The sequence below is a fragment of the Aquarana catesbeiana genome, linkage group LG02 (genome assembly GCF_042186555.1).
Source record: "Aquarana catesbeiana isolate 2022-GZ linkage group LG02, ASM4218655v1, whole genome shotgun sequence".
NCBI classification, from domain to species: Eukaryota; Metazoa; Chordata; class Amphibia; order Anura; family Ranidae; genus Aquarana; species Aquarana catesbeiana.
In genome coordinates this window covers 303,379,081-303,401,228 of record NC_133325.1, presented here as the reverse complement: position 1 = coordinate 303,401,228, position 22,148 = coordinate 303,379,081, and the positions used below count along the sequence as shown (strand labels likewise).

The 22,148-nt window shown below is 42.6% G+C and overlaps 1 protein-coding gene and 1 pseudogene across 2 annotated transcripts in view; both read right to left on the bottom strand.

Annotated features, from left to right (window-relative positions):
* OCA2 (OCA2 melanosomal transmembrane protein) overlaps positions 1 to 22,148 on the bottom strand; it is a 698,229-nt gene that overhangs the window by 367,766 nt on the left and 308,315 nt on the right. For both annotated transcript variants that reach the window (XM_073614631.1, XM_073614632.1), the window contains 2 exons: positions 15,465 to 15,626; positions 12,522 to 12,579 (listed from right to left, as the gene is read on the bottom strand). In XM_073614631.1, coding sequence (XP_073470732.1) covers positions 12,522 to 12,579; positions 15,465 to 15,626 — 220 coding nt within the window. The remainder of the gene's footprint in view (positions 1 to 12,521; positions 12,580 to 15,464; positions 15,627 to 22,148) is intronic.
* On the bottom strand, positions 17,675 to 17,784 carry LOC141130828 (U2 spliceosomal RNA; annotated as a pseudogene).

Genomic DNA, 22,148 nt, shown 5'->3' with positions numbered 1-22,148 from the left:
AATTAATAAATTATTCCCTGCATCTATTACCTTTTGTACCACCACCCCCTCCCTTTAGAATGTAAGCTCTACAAGCAGGGCCCTCCTGTCCCTTCTGTATTGAACTGTACTGTAATTGTGCTGTCCCCCCTCTACATTGTAAAGTGCTGCGTAAACTGTTGGTGCTATATAAATCATGAATAATAATAATAAAAATAAAAATAAATAAATATGCCATAAATCTATGCCCTATTTTGCAGACGCTATAAAACTTTTGCGCAAACCAATCAATATACGCTTATTGCAATCTTTTTTAACAAAAATATATAGAAGAACATATGTCAGCGTAAACTGTTGAAAAAAAAAATATATTTTTTTTAATTTTGGGATATTATAGCAAAAACCCAAAAAAAAATTTTCAAAATTGTCGCACTTTTTTGTTTATAGCACAAAAAATAAAAACTGAGGTGATCAAATACCACCAAAAGAAAGCTCTATTTGTGGGGGAAAAAAAAGAACATCAATTTTGTTTGGTTACCATGTTGCACAACCACGCAATTGTCAGTTAAAGCGACGCAGTGCCGTATCGCAAAAAATGGCCTGGTCATTAAGAGGGCAAATCCTTCCGGGGCTGAAGTGGATAAAACACATCCAATAAGAAAAAAAAAAAAAAAAAAAAAAAAAAAAAATCAAACTTCTTCATAAACGCAGACCAATGTTTTCTGCTATATATTTTTGGTCAAAAATCCCAATAAGCGTATATTGATTGGTTTGTGCAAAAGTTATAGCATCTACAATTTATAAAATATATACTACGGTAGAATTTTCGTTTTTGTTAGTCTATCAGACATACAGTTGTGCTCACAAGTTTATATACCATGGCATAATTTATGATTTCTTGGCCATTTTTTAGAGAATATGAATGATAAACATTTTTCACTCATGGTTAATAAATGGCTTCAGCCAAACACTATCAACTGTTTACTCTTTTTAAATGATAATGACAACAGAAACTACCCAAATGAACCTGATCAAAAGTTTATATACCCTGGTGATTTTGGCCTGATAACATGCACACAAGTTGACACAAAGGGGTTTGAATGGCTATTAAAAGGTAACCATCCTCACCTGTGATCTGTTCGCTTGAAGAGCAACTGGTCATGGCAGCCTGTAGTGGGTGGAGCTTACTGGGTCCTTCCACCAGCTCAGGTTATGTAATGCTGAGGTAATATTTGAGTTTCCAAAGTGACTTAGTGCTTTTTAATGCATACATGCAGAAAGCAGTGTTCTCATATAAATCTCAATATTTAACAATTCTAAAAAGCATAGTCAACCTTTTGCAAAATATCTGTAAACACCAACATAAATACAGTTGTGCGCATAAGTTTACATACCCTAGCAGAATTTATGATTTCTTGGGTATTTTTCAGAGAATATGAACACAAACATTTTTCACTCATGGTTTGTGTTTGGCTGAAGCCATTATCAACTGTGTTTACTGTTTAAATCATAATCACAACAGAAACTATTAAAATTACCCTGATCAAAAGTTTACATACCCTGGTGATTTTGGCCTGATAACATGCACACAAGTTGACACAAAGGGGATTAAATGGCTATTAAAAAAGGTAACCATCCTCACCTGTGATCTGTTTGCTTGTAGTGTGTGTGTGTGTGTGTGTGTGTGTGTGTGTGTGTGTGTGTGTGTATATAAACGGTCAATGAGTTTCTGGACTCCTGACAGACCCTTGCATCTTTCATCCAGTACTGCACTGACGTTTCTGGATTCTGAATCATGGGGAAAGAAAAAGAATTGTCAAAGGATCTGTGGTAAAAGGTAGATGAATTGTATAAAACAGGAAAGGGATATAAAAAGATATCCAAGGAACTGAGAATCAGCAGTGTTCAAACTCTAATCAAGAATTGGAAAAAGAGGGGTTCTGTTGAAACCAAACCACGGTCAGGAAGACCAACTAAAATTTCAGCCACAACTGCCAGGAAAATTGTTCGGGATGCAAAGAAAACCCACAAATAACTTCAGGTGAAATACGGAACTCTCTGAAAACATGTGGCGTGGCTGTTTCAAGACACACAATAAGGAGGCACTTGAAGAAAGATGGGCTGTATGGTTGAGTCTCCAGAAGAAAGTCATTACTACACAAATGCCACAAAGTATCCCGCTTATAATACGCCAAACAGCAGAGACAAGCCTTAAACATTCTGACACAAAGTCATTTGGAGTGATGGGACCAAAATTGAGCTTTTTGGCCACATACATAAACGCCACATTTGGAGAGGAGTCAACAAGGCCTATGTAGGACATTCCTACTGTGAAACACGGAGGTGGATCACTGATGTTTTGAGGGATGTGTGAGCTACAAAGGCACAGGAAATTTGGTCAAAATTGATGGCAAGATGAATGCAGTATGTTATCAAAAAATACTGGAGGAACATTTGCATTCATCAGCCAGGAAGCTGCGCATGGAACGTACTTGGACATTCCAACATGACAATGATCCAAAACACAAGGCCAAGTCAACCTGTCATTGGCTACATCAGAATAAAGTGAAGGTTCTGGAGTGGCCATCTCAGTCTCCTGACCTCAATGTCTTTGAGCCACTCTGGGGAGATCTCAAACGTGCAGTCCATGCAAGACAGCCCAAAAATTTACAGGAACTGGAGGCTTTTTTGCCAAGAGGAATGGGCAGCTTTACCATCTGAGAAGATAAAGACCCTTATCCACAAATGCCACAAAAGATTTCAAGCTGTAATTGATGTTAAAGGGGGCAATATCTGGTATTAAGAACTGGGGTATGTAAACTTTTGATCAGGGTCATTTGGCTAGTTTCTGCTGCGATTATGATTTAAAAAGAGTAAACACAGTTGATTGATAATAAATGGCTTTAGCCAAACACTAACCATGAGTGAAAGAAAAGTTTGTGTTATTCATATTCTCTGAAAAATGGCCAAGAAATAATAAATTCTGCACTAGTATGTAAACTTATGAGCACAACTGTAGAGTGAACGTATAGAACGTGCAACAACTCTCTTGAGGTGCATGTTTATAACAAATTTGCCCAAGTGAACAAGTATAGTGCTAATATATGTGCCATAAAATAATTTCCAAGCTAATAAGTGTTCCTGTATAGACAGTCCAAATCCATTAAAAAGGAACAAGTGCTTCAGTGCACGGACAATGGCTAAAAACTTATTTTATCTTCCCACAACCTCAAATGTGCTAATGTTTCACCTCAGTGCTCCCCCATTAGGTGTGTGCTCACCTAAGGTAATGTGACCATACATTTAAGTTTGGTCAAAAACAGCTTTTTAGTCTCCCTAAACTAATAGCACATATCTTCCTCCTTCTCGTCCTATCAGTGTCTATCAGCCGTTGCTCGGTGTATATATGAAAAGGAGGAGCTCCGAATTAGTGCTTATATCTTTAAAACCATAAGTTTTTTTAAAATGCATAGATCACACTCATATTTGATGGGTGCTCCAGTGCACCAACTATATACAGCCTATATTAAATGAATCCACAGCACTGCAACAACTCCATGCTGCTCTAAACAATGTTTCAGCATCTTGTCATACCATATCCCGCGGGGATACCCGTGATTGCCTCACCGACAGGACGAACGGGGAGATGCTGATGTAAACAAGCATCTCCCCGTTCTGCCTAGTGACAGTGTCACTGATCTCTGCTCCCTGTCATCGGGAGCAGAGATCAGTGACATGTCACAGCTAGCCCATCCCCCCTACAGTTAGAAAACACTCCCTAGTACTGACTTAACCCCTCCCCACCCCCTAGTGGTTAACCCCTTCACTGCCAGTGTCATTTACACAGGAATTAGTGCATTTTTATGGCACCGATTGCTGTATAAATGACAATGGTCCCAAAAATGTGTCAAAAATGTTCGATGTGTCCGCCATAATGTCACAGTCATAATAAAAATCGCTGATCGACGCCATTACTAGTAACAAAAAAAATTAATAAAATTGCCATAGCCAAAACTATCCCCTATTTTGTAAACGCTATAACTTTTGCGCAAAACAATCAATAATCGCTTATTGCGATTTTTTTTACCAAATATGTAGAAGAATACGTATCGGCCTAAACTGATGAAAAAAAATTTTTTTAGTTATTTTTTGGGCATATTTATTATAGCAAAAAGTAAAAAATAATGCGTTTTTTTCAAAATTGTTGCTACTTTTTTGTTTATAGCGCAAAAAATAAAAACCGCAGAGGTGATCAAATACCACCAAAAGAAAGCTCTATTTGTGGGAAAAAAAAGGATGTCAATTTTGTTTGGGAGCCACATCACACGACCGCGTAATAGTCAGTTAAAGCGATGCAGTGCCGAATCGCACAAAGTGCTCTGGTCAGAAAGGAGGTAAATTCTTCCTGGGCTGAAGTGGTTAATGGAAGACCTCATCAGGGGTCCCACAGGACAAAATGCATAAGTGGACTTTGGACAGAGCCTTGGAGATACTGATGTCGCACACTGCTTTAGCTACTTTTGCCAGTGGTTTTTAGATGTATTTTATGCTTAATTAGGCATGTCAACCACTTCCTGCCGGCAGGGCGTACATGGACGTCCTCCAGTTTCAGTGGTTATACCGTGATGATGCCTGCACCTACAGGCATCATCCCAGTAACAAACTTTTCAGCCAGCGATTCTGTACAAGGTAGAAGTGATCTGAGTGGCTAATTAGGCACTCGATCACTTCTCTGGGTGACTGAAGAGGGTCTCATCATTCCCCCGCCGCCACCTCTCCTGGGGTCTCCGGGCCCATCGCGGAGGCCGGGAGTGATGTGGCCGGCGGTGATGGCTGCCCTGTACAAAGGGGGGAAATCATGTTCCTTTCTCTCTGTAACCATGGAAACGGATGAGTAGTCTTTCACTTCCAGTTCTGTCCCTTTGTTTACCTGGCCACCAACTGCCAGGTAAGTAGCCGATCAGACCAATCTGTGTCTGATCAGCTACATGGGAGGCCAGAGGAAAGATTTGGGGTCTAAGACCCCAAATCTCTCCATAAAGGGGACCTGTCACAGCCCATGCTATCACAAGGGATGTTGTTCATCCCTTGTAATAGCAATAAAGTTAGTACAAAAATGAAAAAAAAAAAAAAAAAAAAGGAAAAAATTATTTTCGTATAAAATACATATTTGTTTAAATGCTCCCATCCCACCGTGCTTACACGCAAATGCGAACGCATACATTACGCCCACACGCATATGTAAACAGCGATCAAACCACATGTGAGGTATTTTCGCGAACATCAGCGCGAGCGCAATAATTCTAGCACCAGACTTCCTGTGCAATGCTAAACTAGTAACCTATAAAAAAGACGTTTAATGCATCACCTATGGAGAATTTTAAGCACCGTAGTTTGATGCCATACCATGGGCAGACGCAATTTTAAAGCATGACATGTTAGGTATCTATTTACTTGGCGTAACATCATCTTTCATAGTATACAAAAAAATTGGGCTAACTTTATGTAGCCATGGTGCAGTGTTGCCAACCTACCAGATTGAAATCTACTGACAAGACACCCACTGGCACAACAAAGTTTTTACTGGCATTTCCAAAAGTTACAAAATTACAGTTTTAAGTGCAAATGTTAGTATTCAAACAAGTACAATATGCAATTAGCAATGTGAATTAAGGTAGATATTAGGCCAAAAAACATATTTCTTATTTTATTTTCAATATAGTAAGTAAGTAGCTCAGGGACAGGACTCAGGAGGGCAAGAAATTAGAATAGGAAGGCACACACACACGAAGTTGACTCTTGGTCCCTTCAGTCCACTCCGGTCTAAACAGCACTGACAGTCCCGCTCCCGACCTGCCCTGCTCCTGTCCTGCAGACCCACACACGAGGCTCTGGCCATTTACTGCTTGGCTCCCTTGCACCATGACATCACACAACACGCTCAGGCACCGCTTCCACCAGAGCTGGCCGAACACACTGTAGCAGGCACTTGGATGGTCTCGGCCAGCTCTGGTCCAAGACGAACATAACAGTCCAATTTTTTACTGGCAACTTTTTCCTTTTACTGGCAGGAGAAAATTGCCTGTTTTTTACTGGCTGCCAGTAAAAATACTGACGGTCGGCAACACTGCCATGGTGTTGCAGCTAATGACAAACAATCTGCCAAATCACCCCACTGCCAGACTTTGAGACAACAGTCTTTTGCGAGTTTTGTTTTTGTTGTTTTATTTGAGGGTACAAATTGAATAGATTAGGAATATGGGATGCCCATAGAATAAGTTATTGCCATCATATTTTTAGGATTTTATTACATCCTGATCAAGTTAGAGCCAGAAGATGTAATGTGCATATTGAATTAAGTATGAATCTCCTCCTGCACCTCCATGCAGACTGTTGCTCCTCCTCTGCTCAAGCTCAGCAAACTATTCCATCTAATGCAGTGTACACACAAGCGGACTTTCGACAGACTGAACTCCGAAGGACTTTTTGATGGACTTTAGACGGAGTACCGACGCAACGGACTTGCCTACACACAATCACACCAAAGTCGAAATGATTCAAACGTGATGATGTACAACCGGACTAGAATAAGGAAGTTTGTAGCCAGTAACCAATAGCTGCCCTTGCATCCCTTTTTGTCCATCAGGCTAGCATAGAGACGAACGGATTTTTCGACCGGACTAGAGTCCATCGGAAAGATTTGAAACATGTTCTATTTCTAAAGTCCGTCTGATTTTTCAACAGCAAAAGGTCCGATGAAGCCCATACATGATCAAATCGTCCTGCGGATTCGTTCCATCGGACCTTTGCTGTAGAAAAGTCTGCTCGTGTGTACACAGCATAAGAGTTCTCTTACCAGAGGCATCACTAATGACCGTGTAAAAGCAATGTTCTTAGATCTTTCACCTCCTGCCAAAAACTTGTTTCCTCCTGCACAGACTTGGTTCCTCCTGCACAAAACTTGTAGTTACTAACTGAAGTATGACACCTCCTCTTCTATTAGGTAGTATGGGCCCACTCTGAATAAACCTCTATACTAGCTCTGGTTGCTTGCTGCCACTAAAGTCGAGGCCTGCAGAACCTCTCCCCGGAGGCCTAGTGGGTTTAAAAGCATGTCTTCTAGGAAAATGGACTACTGTTCCCAGCAAGGTCAACTTGTAATGCATGAGCCCACAGGCTACATCGACTTGACACAGATCCCCACACAGTCTCTTTTCTGATTCAGGACTCATCATCCACCGTGTGTTTGATGAAGACTCTGCTAACAACCGTGTGATAGCAGAGTTCCCTTACAGACTCCTTGGCACCTCTAGCCCTCCATTGTGGTAGCACTCACCGACCTTTCAACAGTCCTGAGTCCTTGATGAGGAACTTTGACTGGACCATGCATACCGACAGCTTCACTTGCCCTTCTGCTCCAGGAGTTCCCTGCCATCCAACCGTGTGGTGTCAGAGACATTGCCAATGACCATGTAGAGGCAATGTTCCCTCACAGTTCTCCCCGGGCCGCCCCCTGCAAATGGCGCACCTCCCCCCCCAGATGGGGATGGCCTCCTGCTGCCTAATATGCCATTCCTCACTTCACTCAGCCGACTTCTCCCCCCAATGGCATATCACCTCAGCTTATGAGGCCCGCCCCCTGCCAATACCGATTTGGGATTGGTCAGGGCTCACACACAAGCTGTCTGCCACTCCAGTTCCAGGTCCAGCCCCTCTTCTAGAACATTCTCCTCAGAAGCAGGGGAGGCGCCTCAGAATTGAAGTGCAGGTGGTCACACCCACTGCTACTCTGACTACTCCCAGCCCCCTGATCAAAACAGACAGGCCTAGCTTGCAGCATAAGCCTGCCTAAATTTGCCTGTGCTGGACAATGGCCACCATTTTATTCTATCGGGTGTTTTCTAAAAAATATTTATAAGGTTTGGGGGGGGGGGGGGTTCTAGCAAAAAAAATAGTCGACTTTTACATGTAAGAGTGAAGTGTCAGAAATAGCCCGGATGACAAGTAGGTATAACATTACTTACCCCCCATAACAGTTCTCATTTTCCCTAATTTTAGTGCTTATATGAGTGTTAACAGTGCTTGCTGGTCAGTCTGTATACAGGAACATTGTGCAATCTGTGGGGTTGCATATTGATAAAGCAAATTCCAAAAGAAGGCTTTGGCATTTCAAATCATGTTTTATCACCTTTTTAAACACATTACACCGTTTTCATGAGGTGCATCCATCTGGCAAGTCATCCATTATTACTTTTGGGTGATGTTCACATTTGTCGGCAGTTTGACCATCACGGAGGTGTATAGAATATCACCTTTGATCAAACACTGTATTATTGCAGAAAACTTGTATAGAGAGAGTATACCTATATTGGTCTTATGTATGTGGTGTGTTGATTCTACATTGTATAAATGTGGGCTTTTACATATATTATTTTTATTACCACCCGTTGTCAGGTCTTCCTTGAAACATGTGGTGTTTGATCAGTAGTTAAATTAACAAATAGGTTTTATGGTGCTGTGTGGCACAGGGCAGGATAAAGAAAGATTTCCTTGAAGCTTTGTTTCAGGCAAGTTAATATATTAGAAGCATGCTTAGAATGGCAGCTGTTAAAGGTTCACTAGAAGAAAAGATTTCCTTTAAAATAAATCTTTCAGAGTTGAAACATGGGAGCTGCCCTTGCTACTTATTTTTAAGTGCAATTTCCATGGTCATTATTCATATCATTTTTCCACTTTATGGTCTCAGGCTAGGACAAGCATATCAGGTGTTTTATCATTTCACAGGTTGTGATTTTGTTCAAAGTGAATAAATCAAGTAGTCCAAAGAATCATAGCTTAGGCATCCTAAAAATAATAATAGCAGATATACCATTTCTGTCCTAACACATCCCCTTTAAATTAAGCCACTTTCACATAGCAGAATGGACAGGCTCTATGACCTGATGCAATGATAAAGCCACTGTACCCCAGAAGGAATTATGGATGTACCTACACTCAACAGTTCCTCAAGTACTGTCACTTAGCACCCTAATCTAAAGCAGTATTAACCACATTTATTGTTTACAAGTTAAAATCAGTATTTTTTGCTAGAAAATTACTTCAAACCCCCAAACATACATATATACACACACATTATATATATATATATATATATATATATATATATATATATATATATATATATATATATATATATATATATACATATACATATACACACACATACACACACATATATATATATATATATATATACACATACATACATATATGTATTTAGCAGAGACCCTAAAGAATCAAATGGGGGCCGTTGCAATATTTTACGTCACACTGTATTCGAGCAGCTGTCTTTCAAAGGCAGACTTTTTTGGAAAATATACACTTCAATGAAATAAAAAAAAACTAAACAGTAAAGTTAGCCCAATTTTTGTGTATAATGTGAAAGATGATGTTACGCTGAGTAAATAGACACCTAACATTTCATGCTTTAAAATTGCGCACCCTCTCAGAATGGTGACGAACTACAGCACCTAAAAATCTCTATAGGCAACGCTTTCGAAATTTTTAACGGTTACCCGTTTAGTGCAAGCCCTCCTCTAACTCTAGAATTCTTGTTCTCACTCCAACTATCGCTCTAATATACTGTAGGCAGTTTGAACACCGTTTACATTTGCGGGCACGCCTTACATACAAGTTTTCTTTGGCGCCTGAGCTTGGAGGGATGGGGTGCTTATTCTTTTTTACACTGTCCCTTTAAAAAAAAAAAAATTCTGATCACTTCTATTGCGGTCACAAGGCAGTGACAGGTACTCTTTATGGAGGGATCTGGGATCTAAAAGACTCCAAAGCCCTCCTCTGCACTTAACAGTATTCATAACGCCAAGATTGGAGTTTTTGAATACGGTTATTTTCTTTAAATTGGCGCCGTTGGCTGCCGAGTAAACCAGAAATGGTCGCTTCTGGGTTTCTACATCAGAGACCCGATCAAAGCCAAATCCAGCTTTGTTTAGGACTCCGACCAGCGGATGGGCTAGATAGTGGCTTGGGTCTCCCGGTGGGATGGGAGACATGGGCGGCGTGGCACATCCCCTCCCTCTCCTTGTAATAACAGCCGAGCTGCTTAGCCGCATCGGTTGTCACTCTAAAAAAACGGTACCGGGGTGATGACTGTAGCTGCCGACATCACTCCGGTACAACCACTTCAACAAAATCATGTACAAGTAGTGGTAAAACCGAAAAGCAAATATTATATTGAAACCTACAAATTCTAAGATGTGATGGCTGCATTAGTTTTTCTTTTTTTTTTTTCTTCCTTCCATTTTCATCTGGTGATCCAGCCAGCAAGTCTTTTTCAAAAGCATAAGCTCTTCAGGAAAATGCATCACTTTACATAGATGAGGCAAACCACTTAACACTGGCAGTGGTGATTAAAAATAATCAGCTTTTATTTATTCATTTAACCAATTCCAAACCAGCTGCTCCCCTGTGCGAGCCGTCATAGCTGTACATCGGCTCTTTAAGATGCTGTAGCGGGCTCGCAGGTGCCGCTGGAAGCTCCCGCGTGCGTGCCTGCAGCTTGTCCCCGAAGCCGATGCACGTGCCGGGCGGGCGCAATGACTGCCGGGCACCCGCGATCGCTCGTGACTGAGCGAGAACCAGGATCTGTGTGTTTAAACACACAAATCCCGGTTCTGTCAGGGGAGAGGAGACAGATCGTGTGTTCCTACTAAGTAGGATCAACGATCTTTCTCCTCTAGTCAGCCACATTCCCCCCACAGTTAGAACACACAGTGAGGGAGCAGTTAACCCCTTGATCGCCCCCTAGTGTTAACCCCTTCCCTGCCAGTGACATTTATACAGTAATCAGTAGCTATTTATAGCACCGATTGCTGTATTAATGTCAATGGTCCCAAAAAAGTGTCCGATTTGTCCACTGCAATGTCACAGTCCCAATAAAATATAAAAAAAAAATTTAAAAATCGCAGATCGCTGCCTTTACTAGTAAAAGAAAAAAAAAAATGCCATAAATCTATTCCCCATTTTATAGATGCTATAACTTTTGCACAAACCAATCAATATAAGCTTACTGTGGTTTTTTTTTTTTTTTTTTTTTTTACCAAAAATATGTTGAATAATATATATCAGCCTAAACTGATGAAGAAGTTTGTTTTTAATTTTTGGGGGGGATATTCATTATAGCAAAAAGTACAAAATAGTGTTTTTTTTTCAAAATTGTCGCTTTTGTGTAGCAGGTAATTAAATACCACCAAAAGAAAGCTCTATTTGTGGGGAAAAAAAGGGACATACGTTATGTTTGGGTACAATGTTGCATGACCACACAATTGTCAGTTAAAGCGACGCAGTGCCGTATCACAAAAAATGGCCTGGTCATTAAGGGGGAAAATCTTCTGGGGCTGAAGTGGTTAAAACCTTTATCCCAAAAAGAAAAATAACTGCCGTAACTGCTTAAAAAGTGTGAGCTGTAGTTAGGCTTCATTTTATTAGTATGTATTAGATTTATTAATCTGCTTATTTATTTAACACTACCCCCACCTTTCCCCCCCAGACTGGCAACGCTTCTAGTAGTGTGACTCCTGTGCTCATTTCCTCAGAGTTGTGTCTTACTAAAGCTACTTTCACACTGGGGCGGGCGCGTGCGTTAGTGGTAAAGCGCCGCTAGTTTTAGCAGTGATTTACCGCTGTTAAAGCGGGACTTTTCAGCTGCTAGTGGGGTACTTTAAACCCCCGCTAGTGGCCAAATAAAGGGTTAAAAGTGCCTGCAAAGCACTGCTGCTGAAGCGCTGCCTATTGATTTCAATGTCAGGGACGGTTTAGGAGCAGTGTATACACCACTAGCGCAACGCCACCAACATGCTGCTTGCAGGACTTTTCCTGTCCTGCAAGCGCACCACCGAATGGGCTTTTACACTGGGGTGGCTTTAGAGGTGCTTTACAGGCACTATTTTTAGCGCAAAAACGCCTGAAAAGCGCCCCAGCTTAAAAGGGGTCTAATGCAGGTGGTGTGTTACTGGCCAGATCACCAGGTCAAAACAGAGGGGGAAGAAAAAAAAAAAAAAAAACAGAAAAGAAAAGAGATGCAGCCAATGATTGGTAATCTAATATATTTTTGGTTTTCATACCGCTTTAGGAGCTTTCTTTTGGACATTAATCACCAAACTTTTCTCTGTAATGACCGTTAATGTGGTACAAGAGCCAACATTTATAAAAAGGTACCTCTTTTATTATGATTTTTAAACTCCTACATTGTCTTGTTATGTTAGGGCATACTATATACTTCTATTGAATCACTAAAACAAAAATGTAATCCATAAATTTTCTATAATTAAATTGTAAACCATAGCAGATGTTAAATGATGGTTTTCACAGCCATCCGTGGAAGCCTTAACAACAAAATACTAGTCCGGAGTCATACCAAGAGAGAGTAAGGCAAATTAAATATCAGCTGTGATTTCAAGGCGACAGTTTCAAACAGAAGAAAGGTGCTTCAGGCCATAGGTAATGTTTGCAAATGAGATACTCACCGAGCAGGCAACTACAATGATGAAGAGTCCGGTAATCTTCAAGTTTTTTAAGAAACACCTTGAGAGAAGAGAATTCAACAGGGATAAAAATAATCAAGGCTAGAAAAGAATCCACTGATGAGTGGTAATTTCATTCTCGGACACCTTCTGCATTTATATCAGGCAATCACCTGCTCAATTTCTCATTAACTGTTTTCATCTTCACAATAGACACATTACATTAAGAATCCTTTAAGCACTTTGAATCTGTTGATGCTTCTCTCCTACATACATACAACTTATAACCACTGCAAACCATTAAAGGGTTCCTTACATGCTGGTTAAATAGTTTGATATTTTATCTTCTAATTATACAAAACATTTTTTGAAAACTATAGATGGGACATCATTCACTGATTAGAATCTTTATACAATTAAATAAGTGCTTTGGCTTAATAAATAGAAACAGAAAAAAGCAACAAGAAAGATTAAATGTATAGTGCTTAGCACACCTCATGCATACAGCTAGGAATGGGGCTATTAGTACAGCAGTCCAGTAAGAGACCGACTGGGTATTTGCCCTCTGGGCTAGTCTAATATAGTTGTGATGGGGGGCCTTGAATGGAAATACTTTACCAGACATTGGTCAAAGTAGGACCTGCAGATAGTGACACATGCTGGGCATTATAAAGCTGCATTGTAAAATTCTTACTATAAAAAGTTTTATCTGGTTTTGTTTGCCCCCGGGTAAAAGGTTCTCGGTCCTCCCCTGACACTTCCCCAGCTTTCTTATTCCTATATGTCATATAATGCATATGGATACTGCCCTAACTTTATTATTTACCCTTGTTTTAAACAATACACAATTAAAAAGTAGAAGCCATCAGACAGCATTATAGATTAACTGCATTCCCACAAGAAGTATACTTAAAAACTAGCCATTGTATAAATCTTTACCTGCCTATAAAATACATTAAAACATTCATTTTTTGGTTAATCAGAGTGTTAAGGTCCCTGGCTAAGTATTCTGAGGCAGCCTCTCTATGTATTGAAACTAGAGATAGTCATACAACTAGCATTTTTAGGTGGGCAGCACGCAGGTAAGAGGCTTTTTCAAAGGTTCAGTAATGGCAGTTGGCATTATCTGTCAGTACAGGTCTCCTTTTAATAAAAAGGAAATTTAGCAAGTGTGAGCTAAAATTTTTTAAAGTTTTAAATTATTACCATGAATAAAGTTATTAACTTTACAATTTTTTTTTCAGAATCCCTGATAAATGTTTTTCATCTCAATGATATGGGTATAGCTCCTTTACTTTGTTGGATATCTTATCCTTTCCTAATCACTGTACATATTAACTGTGAAAAGGTCTAATAAAACTGTGCACATACTTTATTGTATTCTCTTCAGTCATTTTATTAGTTGCAAACACAGTGGATGTGCTTAAAAGGCTCAGGATAGTCCAAACATTTAGTGGCCCAATGCCTGTCAAATTGGCCTCAATCAGGGCCGGCGCTCCCACTAGGCGAACTAGGCAGCCGCCTAGGGCACACTGCCATCTAAGGGCGCAAACACAGCCGCTGGGTCCCCTCCAGAGGATCGGATCCCCCCTGGCGGGTGGTGGCTGATGCAGTGTGGTGTGTAGCGGGAGGCAGCTTAATCTGGCTGGCTGCAGAGTCGCTGGGCGGGGAGAATGTGCAAGCAGATACCCTCCCCCCCACTCCCAGAGCAAGGGGTGACCATGCCAATGTCCAGCAGCCATGGGTGTCAGCTCTCTTGCCCGCCCCACCTCCCTCCCTGAGTGATGTGCAGCCATTGAAGGAGCAGGACAGGCGGCATTGTGTACAGAGAGAGAGACAGCGGGGATGGATCCACCCAGGTCTGGAATGGCCATAGGATGCACACTGGGCCGAGGCCGCTGGGCCACTTGTCCTGGAGCTGGAGGAGCCCAAAACTGCTCCTGCAGCCCGCCCTGCTTAACCAGCCTCTCCGCGGCGGGCCCATGGAGCCCGGGATGGAACCGAATGTTCAGCTGATCTGAATGGGGGAGGAGCTGGAGGAGGTCTCCCACTAGTGAGTTGTGAGTCACAGCCTGTAGGAGACCCCATTTCCTGATCCTGGGACTGGTGACAACCATGACACCGCCTGCCACCTGCTGCCTGACATGTGGAGTGAGCTGGAAAGAAGTGCCCCAAGGTAAGAACTTGTCAGGTGCTGAGGGATGAAGGCTTCAAGTCAGACCACTGGTGTGTGACCTCCTCCACTTGGCTGCACCCCCCCTCCTGTCCACCTGGCTCCATCCCTCCACCTGGCTGCACCCCCTCTCCTGTCCACCTGGCTCCACCAGGAGTTCTGGTGCTATTATTATTGAATTCATTTTTAATATTTTTTTGCGGGGGGGAGGGGGGCGCAAGTAGCTAGTCTTGTCTATGGCGCAAAATAGTCTAGCACCAGCCCTGGCCTCAATTGCCCCTTTTATTTTTAAATTATACCTGTCTTAAGACTATGGAGAGGCCAACACTGCTATGCTTTGGAAAATGCTATGCTTTTTAACTTAAAGTACCTCATCGAACAACTGCATCTTTAGTAACACAATTTAAACTCATTCTTCAGCTGTTACTTTTTCTGTGCAGGTCCTAATCTGTTTGGATGATGGGGAAGAAAGGCAGACACTATGTTGAATGAGGCTAGGGCTTATTTTATTGACTAGAACCTCCAGAGGAGCTATACTTCAGTTCAAAGTAAATTTTAGTGTATACAAAAAACAAGCACATAACACTGTCAGTACAGAAAATAAATAAATAAAAGTGTGCCAGACAAATTCTGTGTCTTTAGATAGCCTCAAGGGTACAGACAAAAAAAACACTTTGAAAGCCTTAACAATTTTCACTGTGCTTTTACACGAATGTAACATTCATGAAACAGAAAAATAACTTTACACAATTTCAAAATATGAGAGGTTCTACCTCAGTTTAGAAGAGCTGAATTTCTCTTGAAGGTTGTCCAGGAGTTCATATTTTTCTGACGACGCAGAGCGAGAAAGGCTTCCAACTTCACTACCAAGTCGGCATCTTTGTTCAAATTCCGAAGAGCTATTCTCCCAAGATTCTCCGCAGACAAATTCTGGCCTGTACAGAGTTATATAGCATCCTTAGAAAGCCTACTGCAACGTTCAGTCAAAACACTCCTAATACATTGTACTTCTACAAATTGTAAAAACAATATAGACAAAATTAAAAAAAAAAAAAATTAAAAAGCATGAGTAAAACTTTACCCTAAAATGAGTGACTAATGAGTACAAATTACACATAAATGTGCAGAATTATAAATATGATAAAGAATAAAATTGTGTTGGGGAGAGGGGGTTGGGAGTTCCAAATACAAAGTTACCATATTCATACAAACATTTTTGCAAAGCCTATTAAAACCATGTATTGGAGCCCCCCACATATCCTGCTAAGTATTATGTATGCGAAGTGTAGGACTGTGATACACATGACTTACCGGTATATCAGTTGTCAGGATTGTTTTATTAACTACTGTACGCTGTCTCTTACATTCACTTTAGTCCCCACTAAGTTCATAAATGTTATTTTATTTTTGTTTTAATATAAGAGAATCAGTCAGATCCACCAGCAAGGCGAACAGGCTTGGGACTAAACTGAATGGCCAGTTTAAATTTCACGCTTCTGACCTGCTGAATGAAATCAATATGCTGCAAATGAAGTGGATTTCCATCAAAAAGGTTAATTATGCAATTAAAAACACCCATGTACTTTGTAGATCTTTGTATAAAACATTTGAACGGCAAAGGTGTTCAAAAGATAGCTAATAAGAAAATTAACTTTCCTTAAAAACGTTAATATTTAACTTGTAGGTTCCAATATAAGTGGAACTAATCAGCAGTCTGTCAGTTATTATTACTGTATATTTTTATGCAGGATTTGTATAATGCAAACAGTTTGCACAATGCCTTACAAAATAAAGAGAAACAGTACTGTTGCAATACAATTCACGGCAAGGAGGTTAGCAGGGCACTACTTGTGTGCCCTTACAATCTAAAGGGAAGGGCAAATGTGCCAAAAGGGAGCAACCTTTTCTTTTTTTTTTTGAAAGCCCATGTGCGAGAAACGCACTCAAAAACTTCACCCGGTGCCAAAAAAATGTGCACACAGAGTGAAACACAAAAAAGTGCAACAGGTACACAAAGCCCTCTAAAATCAGAGGACCTTGCCCTGAATCCCCCAGGGTGTTAGGCTCCTGATAGGGACAAGGGTACTTACACTTGGTCCATCCGGCCGAAACCATATGGACCCCTTTCTCTGGAGGGACTGCCGAAACAGACCCCAAGTACTCGGTGGGGCTCCCCCGAAGGGAGATCCCATGAGAGAGGGTGAAACAAGCCAAAAGGCCATGTCCGCTCCCTCCCAAGACTTTCAGGGCAGGCCCGAGGACCTGCAACCCTACTCATCACACAGTGCAAAACGTGTACAACACAAAAATACAAAAAATGACACACAAAGGAAAGAAATTAAAAGAAAGTGGGGGGAGAAGGAAGTAGGGAAGAGTGAAAAGGTGGCCATTGTGCAATGCAATGGCCAGGCCCTCCGGCCAGGAATAAAAAATTCCTCCGGTCCTAACCAAAAGGCCCGGCCCAGGAGGCAGGTGAAAAAAAAGTGTGTAATGGTGCAGTGACCATGGTTGCCTTAAATCAAAGTGACCCTCACTCACAGTGATCTTCAGGCACCCCTGGACTGCCACTCCAGGGGCACATACACCATAGGCTTTCGTGACCAATCCTGGCCAACGACCCAGACCACAGCAGCCCCCACCCCAGACAGGAAGGCCTGAAGTTCTGGAAGCTTGGGGAGAGCCCGGACCTCAACAAGCTCAACCCTCGCTCCCATCACTCCTACCCAATTACATTCAGGAAGTACTAACTGCTCCACCCTGCTATAGGCGAGCAAGCATTCCCTCCTGAACAACTGTCTGGAGCTGGAGCCACCCCAATCTAGGCCAGAAGGCCAGTGACCCAACCCTCTGGATCAGACCCGGATGCAGCACCTATACTCACCAGGAGAACCCTTCTGGACGGTTCGGACTTGGCCCCGTTGACGTCTCGGTGGGCGTCCAGACATCGGCACTGCCAAACAGTCTTTCCAGGTCCAATTACACCATTGGATTTGCATGTGACCTCCCTACACTCGGAAGTTGCACAGCACCTCCTCTGGAAACTGATAAGAACAGATACTACACTTGGTCTTAGCCAAAAGGCCGAGAAGCAATCAACTACTGTATGTGAGAATGAGTTTGAGAAAATAAAGCTCAGTTGTTAACTAGAGGCAGGATGGCCTTCGGTACTAGAAAGCTGTACAGGTTGGGGAAGGGAATTTTGTAATGATGGGAGAGGCTCTGAAGAATTCCTGAATACCAGCATGGGAGGAGGCGATAAGGGAGCAGGTGGTCTTGGGAGCAAAGATGATGGTTTGAGTGAAATTTTGAGATGAGGTTGGTGATGTAGCTGAGGGCAGAGTTGTGGATGGAATAGTAAGTTAATATTTTTAATTGTATTTGTTAGGTGATCAGAAAGCAGCAGAGGGATTGGTAGAGAGGGGTAGCATTAACACAACAGTCTGATTATCCTAATCCCCCTAATCCTAACATTAGGTACTACTTGTAGATCATTCTAGTCTAGGAATTCTTTTTCACCTTTACCAGACCAAGCTGTACAGCAAAGGTGGCAGTTATTCATAGTTAAAACCTTTATACCACAGGAAAAAAAAAATAAATAAAAACAATTGTTGCAACAATAACCTAAAAAGTGTTAGCTGGAATTGAGCTATAAAATTTATTAGTAATTTATTGTAAAGTCAGAAGTATGTTTTATCCTAATGCATTGTATGCAAAAGGACAAAAAAACCTGTGTGCAGCAGTCGCCCTAGCCCCCCCTAATACTTACCTGAATCAGGGCTCTGTGTCTGAGTGAACACACAGAGCTGTGATTCGGCTCGGGTGCCCCCATAGCAAGCTGCTTGCTGTGGGGGCACTCGACAGGGAGGGGCCAGGAAAGCCAAAGAGGGACCCAAGAAGGAGGATCCAGGCTGCTCTGTGTAAAACCACTTCACAGAGAAGGCAAGTATACCATGTTTGTTATTTTTAGAGAAAAAAAAAAAAGACTTTACAATCACTTTAACACTACCCCTTTGCACAAGTTGACAATGCTGCTATTCTACAGTGGCTACAGTGCTCATCCATCTGACAAACCTCAAACTCTATGGTGGAGAATGGGGAAGCGGCAATGTACTATGCCACCCTAATTTTCCACGAAAATCAAAGCTTAAAGCGGAGTTCCAGCCTCCAAACAAAAAAAAAAAAGCTGAGTTAGACTTACCTGTAACTCCTTTTCTGAGAGTCTTCCAGGACAGCCCATGAGACCTTGGGCTCCTCCTACCAGGACAGGAAACACGTCACCCCCACCAGATAAAAGGGCGGTCCTCCAGGCCCATGTCAGTATTCTCAAGAACCGTAGGACCCTGCAAAACATATGCATAATACACATAACTTCAGACAATACCGGGTGGGAATCTGGCTGTCCTGGAAGACTCTCAGAAAAGGAGTTACCGGTAAGTCTAACTCAGCTTTTCTCCAAGCGTCTTCCAGGACAGCCCATGAGACGATGAGCCAGAACTTACCAGTCTAGGGAGGGACAACTGCCTGAAGGACCTTACGACCAAACGCCTGCTCCTGAGCTGATAGGAGATCCAGGCGATAATGTTTAATGAAGGTCGAGTAACTGGACCAAGTGGCAGCCCTGCAAATTTGTTCCGGTGAGGCACCAGCCCTCTCAGCCCAAGACGTAGACAAGGCTCTAGTTGAGTGCGCAGTAACAAAAGGTGTAGGGACCTCCCTAATTTTGTAAGCTTCCAAGATGGCTTGCTTTATCCATCTAGCCAATGTGGCTTTAGATGCACTATTCCCCTTGTGAACTCCAGAAAAGAGGACAAACAAGGCATCAGTTTTCCTAAAGGTCTTCATGACCTCAAGATAGACCAAGAGAATCCTTCTTACATCTAGAAAACTAAATTTTCTTTCTAAGTCGCCCTGTGGCGAACTACAAAAGGTTGGCAATACAATGTTCTGAGATCGGTGGAATGTACTTGCCACCTTGGGCAAAAAACCTGGATCGGTTCGTAACACAACTCGATCCTCAAAAATTGTGAGGAAGGGCTCCCTAACTGATAGGGCCTGCAACTCACTTACCCTACGAACTGAGGTAACAGCTATAAGGAACACAGTTTTTAATGTAAGTAACTTAACTGACATACTTTCCAGAGGTTCAAACGGAAATTCTACCAGAGTTTGAAGTACTAGGGACAGATCCCAAGTTGGACAACTTCTCACTACTACTGGTCTGGCCCTAGAGATAGATTTGAAAAATCTGGCTATAGTGGGATTTTCCAGGAGAGAAAACTGGAGGAACACACTAATAGCTGCCGCCTGTACCTTTAAGGTACTAACAGAAAGACCTTTGTCGACACCCTCTTGGAAAAATTCCAAAATAGACGGAATATCATGAGTTAATCTATCATTTTCAGATAACCATGAGTTAAACCTTTTCCAAACTTTGGAATATATGGCTCTAGTAACTGGCTTCCTGCAATTAACGAGAGTCCTGACTACTTTGTCAGAGAACCCTTGGGCGCTCAGTATCTTTTCTTCAGATACCAGGCCGTCAAGTTTAAGGAAACCACCTGAGGGTGTGATACTGGACCCTGCAATAATAGGTCTTCCCTTTTCGGAAGACTCCACGGAGGCTCTGAAACCAGAGACTGTAGCAGGGAAAACCATGGCCTCTTGGGCCAAAACGGGGCAATTAGAATCAGATCTGTCTCTTCCAGCCGAAACTTCCGGAGGACTTCTGGAATCAGCCTGATTGGCGGAAAGGCATAACATAGGCCTGGAGGCCACGGGTTCGCCAGAGCATCGATCCCCAAGGCTTGGTCTGCCGGGTTCATGGAAAAGAATATCTCCGTCTTGCGGTTGTTTTGGTTTGCGAACAAATCCGCTACCGGATAACCCCATCTCTTGGTGAGGTCTGCAAAGACTTCGGGATGAAGGGACCAGTTGTCTCGGTCTATCCTGTGATGGCTGAGATAATCTGCCAGGCAATTGTTTTTCCCCTTCAGGTGTACAGCAGAAATGGAGGCTAGATTCCCCTCTGCCCATGAAAGGATCTCCTGGGCAATGGACTGAAGCCTCCGGCTTCTCGTGCCTCCCTGCTTGTTGATATACGCGACTGTCGCTATATTGTCTGACAGGATTTGGAGGTTGTGACCCCTGATCTCCATCAAAAGACTGGAGGGCTCTCTGGACTGCAAGCAGCTCTCTTTGATTGGATGAGGCCCTTGCCTCCTCTGGGGACCACTCTCCTTGTGCTACTGCATTGCTGAGGTGGGCCCCCCATCCCCAGGAACTCGCATCCGTGGTAATCCTTCGGGAAATGGGAAAGGACCATGGGAGACCTCCTGCTAGGTGCTGACCAGCTCTCCACCACCACAGGCTTCTTTTTATCCTGTCGGGAAGCCAGATCCTTGACTCCAGGGACCTTACGTCCCCATCCCAGTTTCTTAAAAGAAACCTTTGTAACGGACGCTGACGGAGTCTTGCCCATGGTACTGCGGGAAAACATGAGGTCATAAGACCCACTGCCCTCGACACCTGTCTCAGAGAGACCGACTGGTTGGTCTGCAATGTTGACATAGTCTGGAACACTTTGGTAATCTTCTCCTGAGAAAGAAAAACTCTTTGGTTCACGGAGCAAAAATCATAACCCAGATAAGTTACTTTCTGGGCCGGAATCAAGGACGATTTTTCTTTGTTTATTAGCCAGCCTAGGGACTGTAAGAAGTCCTGTACAGCCTGGAGATCTTCCAACAGCCTTTGGTATGATTTTGCCACTATCAGGAGGTCGTCTAAGTAAGGGATAACCGTTATTGCCTTTAATCTTAGAGGAGCCAGCACTTCCCCCAACACCTTCGTAAAGATGTGTGGGGCTGAGGAAAGACCGAAGGGGAGGGCCTGAAATTGAAAATGTCGGGTCCCCATACCCGTCTTCACTGCCAATCTCAAAAACTTTTGGAAGGCTGGATGGATAGGGATGTGAAGATAAGCATCCCTTAAGTCCAACGTGGCCATAAAGCAGTTTGGGTATAGTAGGTTTTTGATTGTAAAAACCGTCTCCATACGGAAATGCTTGTATCTGATGGACTTGTTTAAGGTCCGGAGATTGGTCAGCTTTCTGACCACAAATACATGGGAATAGAATCTCTTGCCCCGCTCCGATCGAGGAACAGGAATCAGGACTTTTTGATCTAATAAGTCTCCGATCTGGAGACCCAGAGCCCTCGCTTTCTCCCGATCTTGTGGAGGAAATGTGACCAACAAACGTTCTGGTGGTTGGTGAACAAACTCCAGCCTGTACCCGTTGGTCACTAGGTCCAGGACGAAGGGGCTCAGAGTGACTGCTGCCCACTGTGGGATGAAGGCCCTCAATCTCCCTTCCACCAGGGAACACAAGTCACTGCGGCTTGGCGGGCTGTTGAGGAGGGTTAAATAGCACTCCCCCTTTGCCTCTGCCTTTGTGCCCAGTC